Raw genomic sequence first — 22486 nt, 5'->3', positions numbered from 1 at the left:
GCAGAAACATAATATTTACTCCAGGATATAACATTGTTATTCTGCCATTATAAAATACTCCATTTTTAACATTTTAACAGTGGAATTAAAGATCATTTTTAAACTTGGTACTTGCTAAGCAATATGCTGTTAGCAGGACTCCAACAGCTTGGAGCATTTAGCATTTTAAAACCTATGTTATCATCTTTATATGATTACACAATTTGCAAAATACAGTTAGAGATCAACAAGGAAGCTTGTAATTTGCTTAGACAATAACATAGTGCTATTTTTCAGTACTTTTCTGAGTCCTTGCAGACCCAGGAGCACCACACACCACTGTTGTTGGACTGTCTCCCTATATCACTAGTTCCCAGAAAACTTCAGAGTCCAACTTCATGTTGTCAATGGAAGAGTAGGAGAGCAGAGGCAGGGAAGCAATGACACCCAGACTTCTGAGGGAGCCATCCTAACTCAGGGCTGGGGTAGACAAGCAAGTAGAGTGAAACCACTTGAAATACACCTCTACCCCGATATAACGCGACCTGATATAACACGAATTCGGATATAACGCGGTAAAGCAGCGCTCCGGGGGGGCGGGGCTGCGCGCTCCGGCGGATCAAAGCAAGTTCGATATAACGCGGTTTCACCTATAACGCGGTAAGATTTTTTGGCTCCCGAGGACAGTGTTATATCGGGGTAGAGGTGTAGATTTCTCCATGATCATGGAATAACTGTGGCTGGAGGGGCATACCTTTGCTGATTCCATTGGCAAACAAATCCCATCTCATGACAGGCTGATTAGTTGAGACCTCTGTGGGTTTCTTGGAATTTGCATATTTTTTAATCCTATGAGTTTTTCTCCAGCAGGGCATCATCCAGACCATGACATACATGTATGAGGGCCATATTTAAACTGTAGACAGAGTTATGCATCTGATGGGGCTCAGAGTAGTGTCTTTCTTACCTGCAAATCTTTTGATACTCCACCATTCCTCCAGAAAACACTTAGGTAAAATCCTGGCACCACTAAAGTCAATGGGAGTTTTTCCATGGACTTCACTAGGGGCAGGATTTTATCTCAAATTTCTGAATCCTCCTGTCCTGCATATGGAGGATCCTACAAAGAAAGGTGTGTTTGGACAAATCAAAATATAGCACTTCTATTACTGTATGACAACAAAATGCATTCAAAGCCAGCTGTCTAATGCCTGGAAGGTGCAAACAAAAGATGAAATAACTTATGCTCCTTGAGTTTCCTTAGCTGTGTACCCAATAAGGAGCTGTCTGATATTTTCAGATCCATCATGGATCCTAACATAAAAGCCAGCATTCCAGGATGTCATCTGGATTTCTGACTCTCGCTGGAGGAATCTGGGATTACATTGGTTCATATACATAGTTGTCTCCCTCTATAACATACGGTGACAAAGTTCCTCCTCTATCTTGGTGGGTCCTGAGCTTATTGTCGGATTTTCTTGCCGCAGAGATTCACCATGTGGGTTGGGGAACAGCCCAGAGACCTTCCCCTCTGGAAAAACCCACAGTCCAGGTCAATTGGGAGGTTTGGGGGGAACCCGGGCTCGCCCTCTACTCCGGGTTCCAACCCAGGGCCCTGTGGACTGCAGCTGTCTATAGTGCCTCCTGTAACAGCTGCATGACAGCTACAACTCCCTGGGCTACTTCCCCATGGCCTCCTCCAAACACCTTCCTTATTCTCACCACAGGACCTTCCTCCTGGTGTCTGATAATGCTTGTGCTCCTCAGTCCTCCAGCAGCACACCCTCTGCCTCTCACTCTCAGCTCCTTGCGCCTCTTGCTCCCAGCTCCTCACACTCGCACCACAAACTGAAGTGAGCTCCTTTTAAAACCCAGGTGCCTTGATTAGCCTGCCTTAATTGATTCTAGCAGCTTCTTCTTAATTGGCTCCAGGTGTCCTAATTAGCCTGCCTGCCTTAACTGGTTCTAGCAGGTTCCTGATTACTCTAGTGCAGCCCCTTCTCTGGTCACTCAGGGAACAGAAAACTACTCATCCAGTGACCAGTATATTTGCCCTCTACCAGACTCCTGTACCCCACTGGTCTGGGTCTGTCACATATCCCTCCCCCCTGCTCAACGCCAAGGGGTTGGGCAGCTTGGGATGCCAGACAGTGCACACGTGACAAGCCATTGGCGTTGCCATGACGGCTCCCTGCTCTGTGTTGCACACGGAACTGGAAAGGTTGGAGGGATAAGAACCATCTGGTCACCCTTGTGTTCTTCTCCTTGTTCCGCTGCATCCATTGAAGAGGGGCATGGTCGGTCACGAGGACAAATCTGCGCCCGAGCAGGTAGTAGCGCAATGTTTCCATGGCCCATTTTACAGCGAGGCATTCTCTCTCCACCACTGCATATTTTTGTTCCCTTGGAAGGAGTTTCCGACTGAGGTATAGAATTGGGTGTTCCTCCTCCCCGACCATCTGTGATAGAACGGCCCCCAATCCTACTTCCGATGCATCCGTCTGCAGGATAAACTCCTTGGTGAAATCAGGGGCTATCAGTACGGGGTTACTGCAGAGGGCAGTCTGTAGGTCTGTGACTGCTTCCTCTGCTGCGTCAGACCATCTCACCAGATCAGGTCCACGGGCTTTCACTAGGTCTGTCAGGGGGCTTGCCCTTGTGGCAAAGTGGGGGATCAATCGTCGGTAATACCCCACCACACCTAGGAACGCCCGGACTTGTTTCTTGCGACTTGGTCGGGGCCAATTTTGGATGGCCTCTAACTTGTTCACTTGGGGTTTTACCAGACCTTTTCCCACAATGTAGCCAAGATATTTGGCCTCTGTAAACCCTACAGCGCACTTGGCCGGGTTTGCTGTAAGGCCAGCTCGCCTGAAGGTATCGAGGACTGCCTCCACCTTCTCCAGGTGGGTTTCCCAGTCTGGGGTATGAATGACCACATCGTCCAAGTAGGCAGCCGCATAACTGTTATGCGGGCATAATAGCTTGTCCATGAGGCGCTGGAAGGTAGCTGGGGCCCTATGTAGTCCAAAAGGGAGGACAGTATATTGAAAAAGACCCTCTGGTGTAGAGAACGCAGTCTTTTCCTTTGCGTCTTCTGCAAGGGGAATCTGCCAGTACCCCTTTGTCAAGTCTAGGGTAGTCAAGTACCGGGCATTACCCAGATGGTCCACTAGCTCATCTATGCGAGGTATGGGGTACGCGTCGAACTGGGATACTTGGTTTAGTCGCCGGAAGTCATTGCAAAATCTTGTGGTGCCATCAGGTTTGGGCACCAGCACGATTGGGCTGGACCACTGACTGTGGGATTCTTTGATGATCCCCAACTCCAGCATTTTTTTTACTTCCGCTTTTATTTCCTCCCTTTTTGCTGCTGGCACCCAATAGGGCCTCATTGTTACTCTGGCCCCAGGGTTCGTGACGATGTGGTGATATGTCTCGGTTGTTCGACCCGGTTTTGTCGAGAACACATCTTGGTTCCGGAATATCATCTCAGACACCTCATTCTTCTGGTCTGGTGTTAAATCGGGAGACACTCTCACCTGTTTGGAAGGCTTGTTTTCCTGGGTTAGGTCTTTTTGGACCGTTGTGCATGCCTCTTGTGCATGCCAGGGTTTCAGAAGGTTAACGTGATAAATCTGTTCTTGTTTTCTGTGTCCTGGCTGCCGCACCTTGTAGGTTACTTCCCCCACGGGTTCAACCATCTCATAGGGCCCCTGCCATTGGGCCAGAAGCTTGCTTTCTGCCGTGGGTACCAACACCATAACCTGATCCCCTGGTTGGAACTGTCGCACTTTTGCCTGGCGATTGTAATGGGTTCGCTGTGCCTTCTCCAAATGTTCCCGTACAATAGGGGTAACGCGGGCTATCCGGTCTCGCATCTGCATTACATGCTCTATTATATTTCTCCCCTCATTGGGTTCCTCTTCCCAGATCTCTTTGGCGATATCTAGTATGCCACGGGGGTGACGCCCGTATAATAACTCGAAGGGGGAAAACCCAGTTGAGGCCTGAGGTACCTCCCGGATAGCGAACATAAGGTAGGGTAGTAGGTTGTCCCAATCCTTCCCATCCTGACTTACCACCTTCCTTATCATAGCCTTGAGGGTTCGGTTAAACCTTTCTACCAACCCATCAGTCTGCGGATGGTAGACCGAAGTTCTCAGGGTATGTATATGGAGCAGCGTACAGAGGTCCTTCATTAGCTTCGACATAAATGGGGTTCCTTGGTCGGTTAATATCTCCTTCGGTAGCCCCATTCGGGCAAAGATCCCCACCAGCTCTTTGGCTATAGTTTTAGAGGCCGTGTTCTGCAGCGGGACGGCTTCTGGGTAGCGAGTAGCATAGTCCAAAACAACAAGTATATATTGGTGGCCCCGAGCCATCTTCTCCAGGGGTCCTACTAGGTCCATGGCTATTCGCTCGAAGGGGACCTCTATGATGGGAAGGGGTACTAAAGGTGCCCTCAAGTGGGGACGGGGACTGTGCAGCTGACACTCTGGGCAGGAGGCACAGTACCTCCGCACTTCTTCATGTACTCCAGGCCAGAAGAACCGTCGTAGGACTTGTGCCAGGGTCTTCTCTACCCCCAAATGCCCCCCAAAAAGATGACTATGAGCAAGACTTAATACAGCGTTCTGGTGTTTTTGAGGTACTAGGATCTGCTGTACCTTCTGCCCCTGTACTGGTGCAACCCGGTATAAGAGATCCTTCTTCATTATGAAGTAGGGTCCTGGTCCCTGGGTTTTCCCTTCCACGGGGACCCCATCTATTTCAGTCACCTCCTTCCTAATGTTGTCATACCTTGGGTCTTCTGCCTGGTCCCGTCCAAAATTTCCTCTCCCGGGGCTAATTTGCCCAAGATCTAGGGGCCCAGTCTCTGTTGCCTCTACTGGTTCAGAAGCATTAGGGTGGGGGTCAGACTCAGGTGCTTCTCCCTTTTGCATGGCCTCCTTTTCAGCTGCGCAGGTCCGCCTACCTGGCTTTGGGTCAGTATTCGGGTTCCCAAGGCCTTAGCTGCTCTTCTTTCCCTTTTTGTCTTTCTACCCTGTCTGGGAGTGGAGAACAAATCTGGGGATATTTCAGAGAAGATTGGGGGTTGACAGTCTGCTGTGGATGCCTCACCAATTTTAGGGTCCCCATCTTTCTCCAATCCCCCTACTGGGAGTAAGTTTCCAAACCCTGGGAAGTCCCTCCCTATGAGCACTGGGTATGGGAGTTTAGGGACTACACCTGCTGCTACCTCAGTAGTGTTCCCTTGGATCTCAATTTTTACTGGGATGGTGGGGTAGTAACTAACGGTCCCATGGACACATGTTATCCCCGTACGTTTAGCCTGTAGCAGCTGACTACGCTTCACGAGCTTCCCTGAGATAAGCGTGATAGCACTCCCCGAATCAACCAGTGCTGTGGTCCCTACCCCATTTAGTTTCACTGGTCTGGTATACATATGTGGGGTTAGTGAGACCCCCTCAAGGTGGATTAGGGAGCATGGATCTGCCCAGTTCCCCAGGTTACACTGCATAGGCTCCTCAGCATTGGGAAACTGTGCAGCTATGTGTCCCCACTCCCCGCAGGCATAACATCTGTATGGAGCCCTAGGCGTTCCCTGGTCTCTTGGTTTGGGCAGTCTAACATCACGATCCTCTTCTCCCTCAGTGCTCCGACTCTTTATGGCCTCTTATGGGCCTTCAGCCTCTCTCTTTTTCCACCTGGGCCCTCCTGGTGGCCCAGTCACCCGAACTTTAGGGCTTGGTGCTGCTAGTTTAACCCGGGGTGCCTCTTCCTTAACTGGTCGGGTCAGCTCCCTCGCTGTCCTTCGCCACTCTACCAGGGCGACAACCCTGGTGGAGGGTTCGTTCTGGCTTACCCAGGCACGAAGGTCTGGTGGTAGTCCCCTCATGTATCGGTCGATGACCAGAACCTCTAGTTTCTCTTCCGGACTCCGGGACTCTGTTTGCAACAACTTTTGTGCGAGATGGATGAGGTCATACAATCGGGACCGCGGGGTTTTGTCTTCCTGGTACCTCCAACCGTGATACTGCTCGGCCCGCACTGCTGTCGTTACCCCAGATCTGGCCAGGATCTCTGCTTTCAGCTGGGGGTAGTCTGCCGCAGCCTCTTCAGGCAGATCATGGTAGGCCTTCTGGGCCTCCCCACACAGGAATGGGGCAAGGATGCCAGACCACTGATCTCGAGGCCAGCCCAGCCCGTAGGGCTGTCCTCTCAAAGGCCAGAAAGTATGCCTCTACATCATCCTCCCGTGTCATTTTCTGCAGCCAATGGCTGGCCCGTATGAGCCGCGTCCCATCATGGCCGCGATTCAGCTCTGTAAGGGACTTTACCTGGTTTACCAGTTCCCGCAACATAGCTCGGTCTTGAGCAGCCTGGTCCATCAGCAGGCAATTAGTCTCTTGCTGCAGCCGCACTGCCTCCTGTTGGGCGGCTGCCTGGACACAGGTAGCCTTCTGCTGGGCCGCCGTAGCTTGTATCAGTGCCCGCACTACGTCATCCATTGTGGTGAAAAAAAATAAACCCTCTCCCTTTTTTTGTTTGTTTTGTTGTTGTTGTTGTTTGTTGTTTTTTAAATCACCCTCCTTCTTCCGCCGCGCTGTGCACCCCAAGATCCCACCCCTGACACCAGTGTGACAAAGTTCCTCCTCTATCTTGGTGGGTCCTGAGCTTATTGTCGGATTTTCTTGCCGCAGAGATTCACCATGTGGGTTGGGGAACAGCCCAGAGACCTTCCCCTCTGGAAAAACCCACAGTCCAAGTCAATTGGGAGGTTTGGGGGGAACCCGGGCCCGCCCTCTACTCCGGGTTCCAGCCCAGGGCCCTGTGGACTGCAGCTGTCTATAGTGCCTCCTGTAACAGCTGCATGACAGCTACAACTCCCTGGGCTACTTCCCCATGGCCTCCTCCAAACACCTTCCTTATTCTCACCACAGGACCTTCCTCCTGGTGTCTGATAACGCTTGTGCTCCTCAGTCCTCCAGCAGCACACCCTCTCACTCTCAGCTCCTTGCGCCTCTTGCTCCCAGCTCCTCACACTCCCACCACAAACTGAAGTGAGCTCCTTTTAAAACCCAGGTGCCCTGATTAGCCTGCCTTAATTGATTCTAGCAGCTTCTTCTTAATTGGCTCCAGGTGTTCTAATTAGCCTGCCTGCCTTAACTGGTTCTAGCAGGTTCCTGATTACTCTAGTGCAGCCCCTTCTCTGGTCACTCAGGGAACAGAAAACTACTCATCCAGTGACCAGTATATTTGCCCTCTACCAGACTCCTGTACCCCACTGGTCTGGGTCTGTCACAATACATTATAGCTGATTTTCCTTTTGGAAGGCTTTTCATTTACACGTGCCTTCACTTTTTTTGTTGTTCACATACAAAGCTGTAGAATCACAAATATACCAATGTACATAAATGCTACTAGAAGGTAAGATAGGTCTGGCTAAATATGCTTTTGTAAATGCATTTAGAAACAGGTAATGTGCTGCAGATGATATGGTAGGGGTGGTTCCTCTATCTTCTTTGGCCAACCATTTATGTCATTGAACTTCATAGGACACTACTGAAAAGTCAGAGTAATTTCAAAAACTGTACTTGCAAAGCACCCAATCCTCCAAGTTGCTGAGTTCCCATTAAAATCATTGGGAGGGGCTGCTCAGCGCCTTGCAGGCTTGGGCTCTACGTCAGAAGCTTTTAATTTGTGTGCCTGATGTTAAGGGAGGAAAGTGGAATAATAAGAATTCAGTTTGCCACTTGCCCAGCAGCACCTGGTTTTTATGAGTGTACATTGCAGTTTCCCCTGTTTTTTGCTGGAGAATGCAGTTTCCAGACCCGATATATCTCTAGGGGACATTACAGTTCCCCTTTCCCCCATTAGATCATATGGTGTTAGAACAGCAGACCAAAACCAAATACATACTTCACAGAACCCCCGTCAGGACATGCAACGATTTCTCAAGCCGTTCAGCCTTTGTTATATTGAAAACAAACTTTATAACAAGACATACTGTAAATTCCTTCCTTCCTTACTTGGGAAAAGTGTGGCTCCTTGGGGACAATTGCAAATATTTTGTTATCACCTACTCTTGGGTCATCTAACAGGCAAAGCTGCAGTCCAAGAAGTTTCCTGCTAGGGTTTGAAAAATTTGCATATAAGTCACTGTTTTGAGCATTCTCACTTTATTATACACACTGCAAATGTATTTGGCTCATTATTTTTTATGTACAGAGTGCTTGGAAATGTTAGAACATGGGGTAAAAACCTACTTAGGATTTTAATAACTCTTGCAAAATACCCTGTATTTCAGTAAAGTTCACTGTCATTACCCTGTAACACAACCTCCTAAGAGGCTACTTGAGACAATAACTCCAGTGAAGCCAACGTTAACCTCACCCATCCCCTTGATACATACAGATTATTCCCGTTAGAATTAATTGATGAATCAAATGATTAGAATTAATGGTTATTACATTAATGCAGAGAGCCAAATCCTAGTACCTTGCTCAATAGACAGAGTAAATGGTCGGTGTAGGGGAATCCCATTGGGATCCAGAGAAATGGAATCTTCCCTCACCGGTACAACCCTTTCCCAGTTACTCCCTGTGGGCTGCCCCATTCCTCACCTTTCAGGACATTTTTGTCCATGGGCAAAGAATAATAGGATTTGGCCCATAGGCCCTGCTACAAAGCCCACTGAAGTCAATGGAAAAGGCTCTCCTTTGGCATTGGTGGGTTTTGGAACAGGCCCATAGAATGGAAACTAGGCCACATGCTTTGTATCATGACTCAAAGGTTTCCAATCTTATGCCACTTTATAGAGAAATTATAGTGAGTATTCTCTCTGTGTACAGTATTTTGATCACATTTTACCTTACTTTCTAGACAGTATTTTAAGAAACACATTAGATTGGCTATGCAAACTACACTGTATATACGAAGTTACTTGATCTATTATTCACCAGCAAATATATGATAAAAAGTAACTGCATATAATTATCACAACTACTGACTTACTTATAATTAACTTTGAAACATTGCTGGTTTAGGAGATATTATAGATTACAATTTTAAATGTAAGTAGCTTCAGAAAATCTCTCATGATCTATGCAAGTGCAAGGTATTCAATGAAGAATTAATTCCCTAAACTACTAATCAGCTCTCTCTCCTGTCTTATCAAATTGTAAATACATTATTACTGTATTAAAGCAGGCTAATTAAAGCAGAGCCTGCATTTAACAACATACCTAATACCCCCCCCCAACATAATCAACAATGTTCTGAGACCATACACAGCAAATGTTAGAAAATTAAACCGATACTTTAATAGTGATGCTGCACTTTTATAATGGTTTTTTTTAAAGGAAGAGAAGGGGGAAAATAATACACAATCATTCTGGAGAAACAAGTGAGGGAGGTATTAATTCTATTCAGTCTACAGCTGTAATCCCACAAGCATCTACAAATAGAATCTGGAAGACATCCAGCTGAAACTTGCTTAATTTATTAACATTTTTAATAGATGCTGATGTTAAATGCTGCAAACCAAAATAAGAAATTTAAAAAAGGAAGACCGCAAACCCATACATCTTGTAAGAGGAATGTAGTAGAAACTTAAACATGAAAGCTCAGCGAAGTCTAGCCAAGCAAGCAAATTGAGCATCATTTGCAAAACCTCTTTTTTAGTTCCTTTTTCTGTTTCAACCACAAATAAAGCACCATAATCATAAAATGGGTCCAAAAAATCACTAAAACATTATTCCCCAGTCAAACACACACAAATATAACACATAATACCCAGCAAGAAACCCTTCAACCAAAGTTATTTTTGAAAATCTTTGTGTAAACCTCTGTTTTTTATTCCGCTTGAAAGTTTACACACCCTAAAGACCTCAGATTATCTGATGCCATTAATATTATTTGGCAACAAAAAGCAAGTTTTATCACTATAGAGTATAATGATAAATCTGTAGGATTTTATTTTTATATATATACACCCACAGAGGAAAAAAATTTGAGCAGGAAAGCTAAGAGATTTCCCAATGAAATCAATAAAAACATTTGCAGGCTACTGTCAGTGATACTGTTTAGGTGAGATAGAGTTACAGACCTGTTTGATCATTGTTTATTACAGGGCTCATAATTTTGTTTTTAATATAAGTGGATCAGAGAGAGGGTTTTTTGCCCCCAACAACAGATTCTTTAGATTTCATGTACACAGAAATCTTTATCTGACTTGTTGTATTTAAACACACAACTGATATTGCACATTAGTCTGAACTAAAAACAAAAGCATTTTTTCCCTCAGGTTAATTTGCTGGCTTTTGGGGTGATTATTTACAAAGTATTTCGACACACTGCAATGTTAAAGCCAGAAGTTAGCTGTTATGAAAATATAAGGTAAGTTTCCCTTTTAACACAAATTCTACTGTCCATAACTTTAAATACAATCAGAGATTAAAGTGATCATTCCAAAAATAATGAATTTGCCTACTCGAGAATTTTTTTAATGGTTTGTAGAAAGAAAACTCATTCTCTGTTATCACATTAAATTCATTTGGGGTTAGATTCTGCCATCTTTTGCTCACACGGAGCAATGCCTTATTCTTCAAATAGTCCCACTGACATGAATGGGGCAGCCTGCAGAGTAAACAAGGAGAGTATGAGAATCTAGCCCTTTATAAAGAAGAGGTTAAAGACTGGTGGTAAGGGGTAAACAACTAATTTTCCATTCCTTTTGAAGCACTAGATCCTGCAGCCCCTACTCAGGCAAAAACTGATTTCAGGAACTGTGCCTGAATCAGAACTGAAAGATTTCTCCCTGGGTAAAGAGACATATAATAAATATATGAAGAAACCAAGTTCTCAGGGAGTCACTTTATCTGTGAAGAAATTGTACAATGAGGCTCAGTGTTTCTTTCTTTTCTTTTTCCTTCCCCGGGATTTTTACTTTGCATGCTGCTATGATTTTTCCATCAACTCTCTCTCTTTAAAACTGATTTATAGGGACCTTGAAAACCGTTTGTGCAGGAAAAGCTGAAGTGTACTACAGGGAACATTGAAAACAACTTACTGTTTGTGTTGCTTAGAAACACTCCTGCAGTTTCAATGCATTGCCCAAGATTTATAGTTAGGATTTAGAAATTGTTTGATTGATTACTTTCTCTTATCCCTCATTCTTCATAGCTTCATGTAGTGAGTTGGTTTTAATGAAGTTGAAAATTATTCATTTTCAGAGGAACAATGCTAAAAATGTCTTCTGCTCTAAGGAAGTCCTGCAATGACTGGGCTAAGAATAAATATGGAAGTAATGAGTGGTTTCATTTCCAAGACAACATATTGTAATTTGCTGGAGCGAGGGAGCTATACAATATGTTAGCAAAAATAAATCACAGCCAATCAATGTATAGAATATTAAGGCAGCAATATTCTGACCTGGAACTATGTGAAGCTATTTGTGTTGTAAAAGCAAAATCTTTTTTTTTTTTTTTTAAAGAGAGTGCATTGTTTTACTGCCGGCCCCATTTTCTGATGAGGGAGCCATAAGATCCCTTTGATGCCATGCATATGTGCTGACCTAAGAGCATACTGTACATTTTTCCTGGTTTTGGGGGGAGAATACTTCATAACAGACATATGTTTTACCTTGGGGAATTACACTCACAGTAGATTTAAAATCAAATCATACAGCACTGCAGTACACCAGAGGAAACTTATATGAAGATTAAGAAAGCCAGTGTTTTAAATCCATCCAGTTTTACTCTTTTCCTATTATACAATGACGGTGAGCATATTCTTGCAATAGTACTGCAGCACAACCTAAAGTACACACCAAGTAACTGCAAAAAGCTAAATGTTCTCAGGCCTTTGTGAAGCATTCATTTTTCAAAGGAGAGATTAGAGGAAGAAAATGACATAAGTCACCACATTGATTGCAATGTTTTTATTTTTCCTAGATCTTGTGCTCGGGGTGCTCTTGCTCTCCTGTTCCTTCTTGGGGCTACCTGGATCTTTGGGGTGCTCCATGTGGTCCAGGGATCAGTGGCCACTGCGTATCTTTTTACAATTTTCAATGCGTTTCAGGGGATGTTCATCTTCATATTTCTTTGTGTTTTATCTAGAAAAGTAAGTACCATCTTTCCTGTGGGAAATGCTTCATGTGAATATTCATATATAGCTACATAATCAGGAACCTAGTCCTGCAAACGTTTACGCACATGAGTAACTTTTTATGCATCTGAATTAGCTCTTTGAGGTCAATGGGGGGCATTCACATATACGAAGTGTGTTTAAGTGTTTACAGGATCATGCCCTCTGGCATAAGGTGTAATCCTGACCCCACTGAAGGCCATGGGTCTTTTGCCGTTGACTTCAGTGGGGCCAGAATTTCACCCCAAATTCTTATCTTCTCAGATATTTCTCCCAGGTTTAGGGTTTTAAAAACAATGCATTTCAATGTCAAAAATTATTACAATGCAACTACTCTATGAAATAATTTAAAAGGTTGAATAAATCTGGTCTTCATTCTTTTCAATTAGGATCTGAACTGGGGCTTACTGTTCACCTTCCAGTTCTGAGATTATGTAGTCTTTGGTGTCCTTTGCTAAAATCAGTCCTAATGCTAAAATCAGTACCTCAATATTGAACACCTTTAAAACCAAGTAAAATGGAACACTGGCTTTATTAATCTGTTAATAAATTTGTCATGTTTTAATCCCATCTTTTCATTTCAGATCCAGGAAGAATATTATAGGTTGTTCAAAAATGTTCCTTGCTGTTTCAGCTGCTTAAGGTAAATGGAAGAAAAATATGTATGAGCAGTACAATGGAATAAGGGAGGAACCCAGACATTATTATTGTTATTTCAGAAAATGTAGCATTGTGAAAATATGAAATGACCTAGTGAACAGTTCTCTCTCTTAACTCAATAACTGTCTCTCCAGTATAGGCATTGTACTTAAATGTGCACTCATGCACAGTATTTATACTACACTGTGTACAATTGGTATACATACACAAGAGAAGCTGAATTATTGTAAAACAAATATCATAAACAAGAAGAGAAAAGGAGTAGAATTCCTAAAGATGCTAGAGACTTTTCATAGTTTAGGATTTATTTCTAATATTAGAAATATCTGCAGTTCATGAGAGAGAAAGAGGGAGAGAAAAAACCAACTGGCACAGCAGATTTTATTAATCACTTTGCTAGTGGAAACATGCCTGTTGCCTTTTTTGTGGTAATGAGATTCTTCACATAAAGTTGTATATTGCCATCTACAGGGAACGGGTTCCATTAAAGTGTTCATAGATACAGGTCTGCTTCAGCCCAAGCTTTTGTTCAATTTAAAGTAGATTTTTAAAATGTTTTGTGGTTTCATATAATTCTGTTCTCCCTCCCAAATATATAGTTGTATCTTAATCTTTTTTTTAACTTGTAAGGAATTCCTCTGAGGTCTGGTCTAATAAAATAACTTGGACTAGACATTTTGTAAGTCCAATTTCTTTTGTGAATATCTTCACAAGAATTTGGTGCTGATTTTATTTAACTATTGAAAGATTAATATCTACTACGTCCAGCATTGTGACTTGAGAAGGTTTTGGAAAAGAAATGTTTTTATGAGTTTGTCATCTGGTACACATTTTGAGGATCCTGACCTTATTTGTCAAATTAAAATGCAGGAGCATAAGTTACATGGGCAAATCAATGAAAGTGTAAATGCAAGGGTATGTGCCTTAGTTTCAGTGTAAAATATATTGTAAATATAGCAGATTCCTTTGCTTCCTTTATTACATGCAATAGTCTTCCATCCAGGCCCCAGATACTGCAAACACTTACACATGTGTTTAACTTTAAGCATGTGATAATTCTGTTGATGTCAACGGGCCTACTCATGTACATTTTGCACGATTGCAGCCTAAACATGTTGCGTCAGCATTTCCAATGTTGTCCTCTTATAAGGTCTGCTGTCATGTCATCCTTTTAAGTGCCTGATCCTGTGAGGTGCAGAGACCCCTCAGTTCCCACTGCCTTCTCAGGAAGTGCCCCGCACCTTAAAGAATCAGGCCCAGTCCCATTACTGGTAGAGGGCTGTGTAAATATGTAGCTGTTTATAAAATTCTACTACTGTCTTTTTTCTGTGGAAATAAAGAACACCTCTCAATAATTTTATTTATAACCAAGAAGGCTTTTTAGCAATGGTCAAATTTGCTTGGTTTTTATCTATTTTCCTTACATACAAGTCTTTACTTACAGTACATTTCTCATTGAACATATTGTATGTTTCTGTCAAAATCGTCTTTGGAAAATTCAAGTGGCAATCCTCTTTTCATTTTTTTTTTCAGAGAGAAGTAATTACTGTCGGTCACCTGTATGTAAAATATGTTAATAAACTGAACTGTTTTGTTTGATTCTTTCAACATGTTTCCTTTAGTTCGTTTAAAGAAATAAAGAAACAAGTTTTATAGCTAACATATTTCTTGGCCTGAATGTTTTGCTGCATCTGTTTTGCTAGCTGTATATTCTCCTTAAGCTGTGGGGATATACAGATGCATATCACTTACATATGTGTTTTCACAGGAATACCTATTAACGCATCATCTGTTATCTCATATAGAAATGTGTAACCTGTGCTAAGGTTGTCTGGGCAAAGAAACACCTCTACTAACTGCATAATGACTTCAGTATGCTCAGGGAGATTGAAAAAGTACCTTTGAAAGAAAATATCCCACAAAGTGTTTACATTACAATGGACTTTATAATTAAAGAACATATTTTAGAGCAAAAGTCTGCTGTCCAATCCATGGGTCACATCTTTACTCTGATACTTTACTTTCCTCACAGATCCATGCTTGAAAGAGAAGATCTATCATGTGGTTCTTAGAGTTCTTAAATCTTAGGAGCTTAATATATTTGTCCTCACTAAATATTGAGGATAAATATCATTGTACTGGGCACATCAATCACCTCATCAACACATGCCCCATCCCACACAGGTTTCTCATTTCCAATACTATTTCCAGAATAAGCCTTTCCCTCACCTTTAGCCATCTACCACTGTGAACAAATTGGCCCTCAGCCACACATTGAGGCAGCCAGTTTCTCACTTCCTGACCAGCTTTGGTAGCCAGTCTGTTCTTCAGCTGCTCTGTGGTCTATACCAGCCTCTGTGGCAAGTACATACTGTTGCTTCTTGGGCTGAGAGTGGGAGAAAGGACTCAGCAACAGGTGGTAGATGGCTGTCATTGAATGAGCCAACAGGGTAGGGAAGAGAGGAGATGGTTCCTGGCTTGGTGGAACTGTGAGCAGACAGGAGTCCTGAACCTGATTCAGTTCCCATGGGATACTGGCATAGCACTTTCTAGTTGCTCCCCAAATCTCTTGGAAATTAGCTATTCCCTAGGTTAAGCTACCTGAGTACTGACCATTTTCCTCTGGCTTAATTTGTTTAATTATGTTTAGATTCATGTGTTTCACTTGAGTAGTTTCGGCATGCAGTGTAATTAGTGTTGAGTATTCAGGTAACCAATGAGTTTGTCACTGACAGACTGACTTGATTTTTATTGAGCTATTTGGAAGACTTTTCCATACTGGATAAAGATCTTGTATTTCTCATGGAGATCCCAATCCTGCAACCTTAAGGACATGCATAAGTCTTTGTAGAACTGGACCTTTAGCAAATGAAGAATACTGTATACTACAGTAGGTATAAAACCACACAGTCAAACGATGTTGCTTTATTCTTTGATGTGTACTAAATGGCAAAATAAAATCATGATAAAAAAACCACATTTTTAATCAATAATGAAATAATAATGAAACTAGCAAAGGTCCTGTAATATGGCAGGGTGTAACCAATAAATCGTGTACCACATATTCTGTATGTCAAATCATATTTCAGAGTCTGTGTGTTTTGTTGATGTACCTTTCCGCTTCTTCAGATGCAATTTAAGAAATGTTATTCTGGGTTCAGAGTAATTACAGTAAAATTCATTTCCGTGTGCTTCCACCAAAACCAAAGCATAGAATGTAACCAACAGAAATATCCAAATGGAAAACACCACCTACACATTATCTATGGCTTTGCTAAGAAAGCTCATACTCCAGCGAGTTGTAAAACATGAACAAACTGCAGTGCCAATGAGAAATCTGCATGACCTATTTGTCAGGCCAGCTGATCACCAGTTGACTGATTTAAGCTCTTTTGAGATCTACAGATTAAGAGCTTTTGAAAGTGTGGCACATCAAAGTGGGTTCAGAGGGGGGGGATTCAGTGAACGAGATAGATAAAAATAAAATGTTAAGATTCAACTCTGAAATTGTGCTGGCTGGAAGAGAGGGAGTGTTTCTACTAAACCAATGAAAGCTTATGTTCACTGTTATAGTTGGAGATGTGCTACAGAACATTATAAATAAGATCTAGGTTAAGAAAGACCTGTTCATTCTGTAAATAATTACTTCCCCTCCATTCCTCACTGAATTGAAAGTGAATTTCAAAGAAGCTGCAGCATTTAGGAGATAATTATCCTCACAGCCAGCCCAGCTTTGGAAGTTTCAGACTGCAAGAGAAGCGCTGCAGAATAGACCACCTGTAATCTTTGCCTGCTGTGAAGAAACAAGCATGTGCCACCACCACCGCAAATATTGTTCAAATTACACTTAAAACTTTCCCAATTTTTTTTCAACTATCTAATTTTTTTCATGAACGGCAGTATCCCAGTGTGGCCATTTATTCCGCTATTTAGTCCCACTTGGCAATCATGGGCATTTACAACACAACATTAATGTATAGTGATTATTATTACTATTTATAGGACATAATGTTACTTAGGTGGGCAAAGTAAGTATTTACATATACCATATTCAGCCCTCCCATGTCTCAGTTCTGAGTGATTGTGTACTTTTTTACACGTAGATATTCCCTACATGGGCCATGCGGCTACAAACTACTCTTCATAAGTATGGGGGTCTGCCCATACAAGGAAGTTTTCTCTTCTCACATAGGCCATTTTCTCATTTGTACATAGGATAAATTGCTAACTGCATAGGGAGTTGAATTCAGTCTTTTCTGGTGTGGCTGCAAGGAAAGCAGGATGGATAACCTAGTGGTCTATTAAAGAAGAGGTGAGAGGCTTGAATAGCCCAACAGTGGTCGTCTGCCTCAAGGTGGTGTGGCCAGGTCAGATTATGTGCGTAGCACATAGTGCTGTTTTTGGACCAGCTGTTAGGAGCACTGCTGCATATGGTGGCAGCTGGCAGAATGAGTGCTGCCCCTATATAAGCAGAATGTTTCAGGCACCTCTTCCCAGGTGCCACAGCTTCAATACCACTCTAGCATCAAATACTGTTTATTATTTGTACTGTGGCAGCCCTCAAAGACTCCACTCAGGAGCAGTGTCCCCCTCCTGCTAGGTGCTATATGAAAACATAGGAAGACCCGGTCCCTTCCTGGGAAATCTTACAAGTGGGATCTAAAAGCCAAAATATAGCCCATAAAAATACTGAAATTTTCCTCCATCCAGGGAAGGTGGGTGGGGGTGGCAGTTTCTCGTCACTGGCTGAGCTCCTCCTTTTCGGTTTGTATTCAGACACACATAACTCCCTCACTGTGCCACTCGGCAGCTCTGGTGCACACAAGTGAAGATGCTACCCCACCAAACCAGACTGGGAAAGCTATTTTTATATCAAATGACGTCGTTAGGGTAGATATAGGATTGAAACCGTACCCTCTTCAGTGTACTGACACTCTATTTCACGTAAAGAAAAATGTCAAACTTGCTAAAGCATTCCACAATACATGCAGCTCTCTACACCTCCCCATGTGTAAAGGATACAAACTGTGCTGACCTTATTTAGCACCCACTCTCCAACTTCAATGGAGATGGAAGCACTTAAATCTGCCCTGTACAGACAACTTCTCCATTGTGAAGCTTTACACATTATTTCCTTGTGAAACACAATCCTATCTCTTTAAAGAGCTTCAAGCAAGCTGTTCCTTGGTTGCTACTGTTAGTAGTTTTTAATAGCTGTAAATGTTTTGCAAGACTTAAAGTCCGACACAATTTTAGCAGACAGTAGGAATGTGTGACACAGAGTCTCATCCAAAAGCCTCTGATGCCTGTGGGAGTCTTTCCATTGCCTACAATGGGTTTTGGGTCAGGTCCGTAGGCTATTACACAGACACTGATTCATCTTTGAATGCCTGGAGATTACCACCAAATCTCCCAGTGTGTGATTGCACTTTTCTAGGACCTTTTTCCCAGAATACCTTTTGAGGAGCTGCTGGCCCTTTAAATGTGACAGATACAAGCAACTGCTGCCCTAAAGCAGCCATTTTGCAACTGTCTGCTGTATCTCCTTCTCCTCCAGTAGGTAAGTATTCTTATCTCCTATTGTACTTACTCTTTAATATTTTGGAGGGTATGGTGGAGACTCACAAACTCAAGTACGATCTGTGAATTTCATTGAGGTGATGTTTACTCTCATCAATCCTTACAGCAACACCCTAGAAATCTCCTTCTGACTTAATCCTTTGTATGTATCGTAAGTATTTGTATAAACCCTTCAGTGCACATAAACCCAGGCCAATCTGAACAATTTGTGAGTAAGACTTGTCTGCCAAAATTTGTTCATTATAGATCCATGTTGCTAATATCCATAATTTAATTATACTCTAGATAGTGATCCTCTCCCCCATATGTGTTCCATTATTTTTCTGGGACTAGAAGTTTGACTTAAAGGCAGTAGTTGTCTGAATCACTTCTCTCCCTTTTTTGGAATATTGCTTCTACAGTGTCCAGATTTCTGGTCCCTCCTTGGCTCCCCATGAGTTTCAGAAATAATTATCAGTGATACAATTTGTTTACTCTCCTTTAGCACCTAAATCCCAGTCCTGCATACACTTATGCATTTGCTCAGCTTTATGCATGAGTAGTTCCATTAACTTAAATGGAGCTACTCATGTGCATAAAGCTAAGCACATGTGTAAGTGTTTGCATGATCGGGGTCTTAGGATGCCTATTATCTGTACTAATGGATCTGCATATATTCATGATCTCCAAGTACAGTATTCCCTTATCTGCTCATTATCAGTAGTGATTTTTCATTAGTTATTCCTCATTTACTGATTATATACAGTTGGGGTTTTTTTAAGAGATTTTTTTTTTAAAGTTTGGTATCTCAGCTACTTTTGAGCCATCATTAATTTCATCCCTTCCTTCATTTGTTAATTAATGCACATACTTTCCCTCTAATACTACTTTTCTCCTTGACACACTTATAAATGTTCATCTTAACCCCTCTAGTTTAGCATCAGCTCATTTATGTTAGTGGTGAAAGATCAGGTTACAACACATAATCTGCAAAATCCCCAAAAATATCATGCCCAAGAATGATCTAGAAATCATGCAGCCACTGTGACTCTTTCACAAGTCATGGTTCCTGTCACCCAGGAGTTAGGAGCTAAAAGAAATTAGAAGCATCTGCAGCACATTTGGCATGCATGGTAGTAAAGTAAAGGCAGGTTATATACATCTGCTTTCTAGCTCTTAGTGCTATGGAGGCAGTGGAAAGCTAGGGTTAATGCACCATGCTCTGCCCTTCACTGAAGTTATGGTACATGCTGTGACAGAGCACAGCCTTCCTTCTCACATTCTGTTGTGCTCTCTCACACACTGAATTCCCGAAGTTCTACAGGATAACTCCTATTGGCTTCAGGATTTGGCCCATAGTGTTCAGAAGCACAAGAAAACCCTACTCATTTTGCTCATCCCTGAAATTCCAAAGGAGGGATCCAAAGCAGTTTTCATAACACTAAACATTGATACAACCTTTTCTCACCTAGGACCCACAGTTTCTTTCCAGGCTCCAATCAAATTCTGCAATCCAAAGAGTGGCATCCCTAGGCTCGTAGTCTGAGGAACCAACATTTCATTTTGGTTGCTGGAGAGTATGGATGTTGCTTCATGGGAAGAGATGGAAATGGGGGATGGCTGGGTCACTTGTAGAGAAAACGTTATTCTTCAAGTAGAGTGCCTATGGGTGCTCCACTCTTGGTGCGTGTGTGCCCACAATTGGAGATTTTCATGAGCAGTGTCCGTTCAGCTTGTGTGTGCGCCATTCATATCCTCGTGCCCGGCACCAAGGCTATATCAGGCTGCCCAGGCAAACCACCCAGGCAGCTCCTTCTCAACTGCTTTGGCCCGAGACAGAGCTAGCGTGTCCACTTCTTGTCTACCACAGAAATTAGAGGTTCTGTTTAATTAAGTAGTTAGTTCATTAGTTTGTTAGTAGTATTTCATTTAGTATTTGTTTAAAAACATTTTTTAAAATCACATTTTTGATTATCGAAACTTGTTCTGTTCCCTCCGGGGAAATCCTCCCTGTGAGGGGCTTGCCTGATTTGCTGTGGTTTAAATGCTGCCTCTCATGTAAAGAGGCCATCCCAGTCAGTGACAGACACCCAAAGTGCATTTGCTGCTTAGACTAGCTGCACATTTCGCAGAAGGGCAACTTCTCTCTAGCCATGAAATCTAGGCTTGGAAGAACCAAGAAGTCAAACTTTGACTGCTTATGATGGAGAGTTCCCTTCGCCCTGCTTCAGAACCAGTTTAGTACCCCCCTGGACATTGGTATCCGGGTGTTTATAATGGCCTTTCCACCTTGGTGCAACATTCTCTAGGAAGGAGAAATCCTCACAGTCCTCCTCCAAATCTTCTCATAGGGACATGCATTTTAAAGAACTCCTGTTAATGCACAGGGTGAGTAACCTCTTCATTTCTAATGTGATGCAGAGTGCGTAGTGAAAACAATCTTGCTAAACCCACAATTTAAAGTTTCCAAAGGTAAAATAAACAATTATTGGATGAAGTGGATATACTGTAAAACCATCTCTTGAAGAACCACTTGGTTCCTTACCTGAAAATTGAACATGACAAGAGAAAAGGGAAATGATGAGGCGGTGGTTGTGTTTAAGAAGGGAAAAAAACAAATGTATGGATTATTGAGAAAATGAGAGACGCATGAAATGATCGCAGTTTGAAAAGGATGTCTCCTCTGGAGCTAAACAAAATTGAAAAGACATCCACCAAATCTTAAATCAGCTTTCAATGACATCCTATATTCTGCCTTTTTAATGAATGATTTGTATGCAACACTTCCAAGCAGGATGACAGTATTACAGGCTACTGAGTCCGACATAATAATTCTGCAGACACAGCAGGAAAAAGTTTACAATAACAAGGGAAGAGTAAAAGATCTTAGGTCCAGCTAGGTTTCTATGAAACCACCCAAGCAGCACCACCTATGACATTTGCTTATGGTACTATGTGGTCTGAACTATCACTTAGGTTTCACCCTTTTTTCTTTCAAACATATTGCTTTCTTTTAAAATAAATTATATATATTAAATATGTACTGAACCAGAGACATATGGCTTGGGCATTTGCCTTCCTTCTGGATCTGCACCGCCCTCCAAGTGTATCAGTCAGAGGTGACCTTGATATGGTATAATGTGCAATGAGAAGGATGAACCAAAGCACACTCTGTACTTTCTCTCTGTGAATAATGTGCAAATCTGTCAAAAACAACCTAAAGACTTTTAAAAAGTGAATTGGCCTTTCAAGAGGCCAGTGGTCTCTGAATTAGTAAGACCTCTGGAAGGCCAATGATCTAGATTCTGTAAACTGCATACATGAGCCACTGCAAAGTGATGCCTGTAATTAAGTCACATTCTAAGCCATTCGGGAACGAGTGCATATTGCAAATTTTAGACTCCTTTCTCCCCCTCGTAGTTCAAGCAATACTTATGGGAAGTATTACAAGTGACAGTTGTTCTATGTTTTTTGTACTGACATGACAGGTAAACAGCACCTGGCGAAGGGTTTTATACAGTGACAACAAAGCAATAGTATTGTTTCCTTTTTTGACCCAAGCTGCTAGTCAGAATTCAGGGCTCTAGAGATGTTCCATGTGGAAACTGAAATTGATGGAGTCTGGTATTTTTTTTTTTAATTCAATCTTGTTTATTTAAAAGAAATGCACTACGTCCTGCTTCGTCGAATGCAGGAAGAACCAAGACCAAAAGGAGCAGTTTCTTAGCTTACAAACTCAAACCTCTTTAGCCAATACCGAACCCAAACAGCTGTCTCTCTAGCTTTTTTCCAAGGTCATAAATCATGCTCACAGGCTACTGCTTGGCTTTCTTGCTTTGTTGCCTATGCCTCTCTTACTGTTCGTGTCTGTCCTCAGTTTCCTTCCCTTACACACACATGCACAAAATAATACTCAGCAAAAAGCCCTTCTGCCCACATAATCCAGAACTCCTCGGCCGGTTCTATTCTTTTAGGTGTGTCCCTTTAACTTTCTCACAACTATCTTAAGTGAAGGGTATGCTCACACAACATTTTCAATGAGGTTTTAACTCAACCCATAACAAGGTTTAACCCAGCTCATAACAGTGTCTTCTCCAGCCCTTGTAGTGCCACTCCAGCAAGCTGACCTCTGATG

General features: G+C 42.5%; 1 protein-coding gene across 1 annotated transcript in view; it reads left to right on the top strand.

Annotated features, from left to right (window-relative positions):
* ADGRL4 (adhesion G protein-coupled receptor L4) overlaps positions 1 to 12779 on the top strand; it is a 106490-nt gene extending 93711 nt beyond the window's left edge. Inside the window, exons 14-16 of the mRNA XM_065409842.1 lie at positions 10292 to 10383; positions 11940 to 12108; positions 12717 to 12779. Coding sequence (XP_065265914.1) covers positions 10292 to 10383; positions 11940 to 12108; positions 12717 to 12779 — 324 coding nt within the window. The remainder of the gene's footprint in view (positions 1 to 10291; positions 10384 to 11939; positions 12109 to 12716) is intronic.
* The last annotated feature ends 9707 nt before the right edge of the window (positions 12780 to 22486 follow it).

Source organism: Emys orbicularis, chromosome 8 (genome assembly GCF_028017835.1).
Source record: "Emys orbicularis isolate rEmyOrb1 chromosome 8, rEmyOrb1.hap1, whole genome shotgun sequence".
In the NCBI taxonomy this organism is placed as follows: Eukaryota; Metazoa; Chordata; order Testudines; family Emydidae; genus Emys; species Emys orbicularis.
Note: the sequence above shows the minus strand (reverse complement) of the source record. Positions and strands in the feature narration are given on the sequence as shown.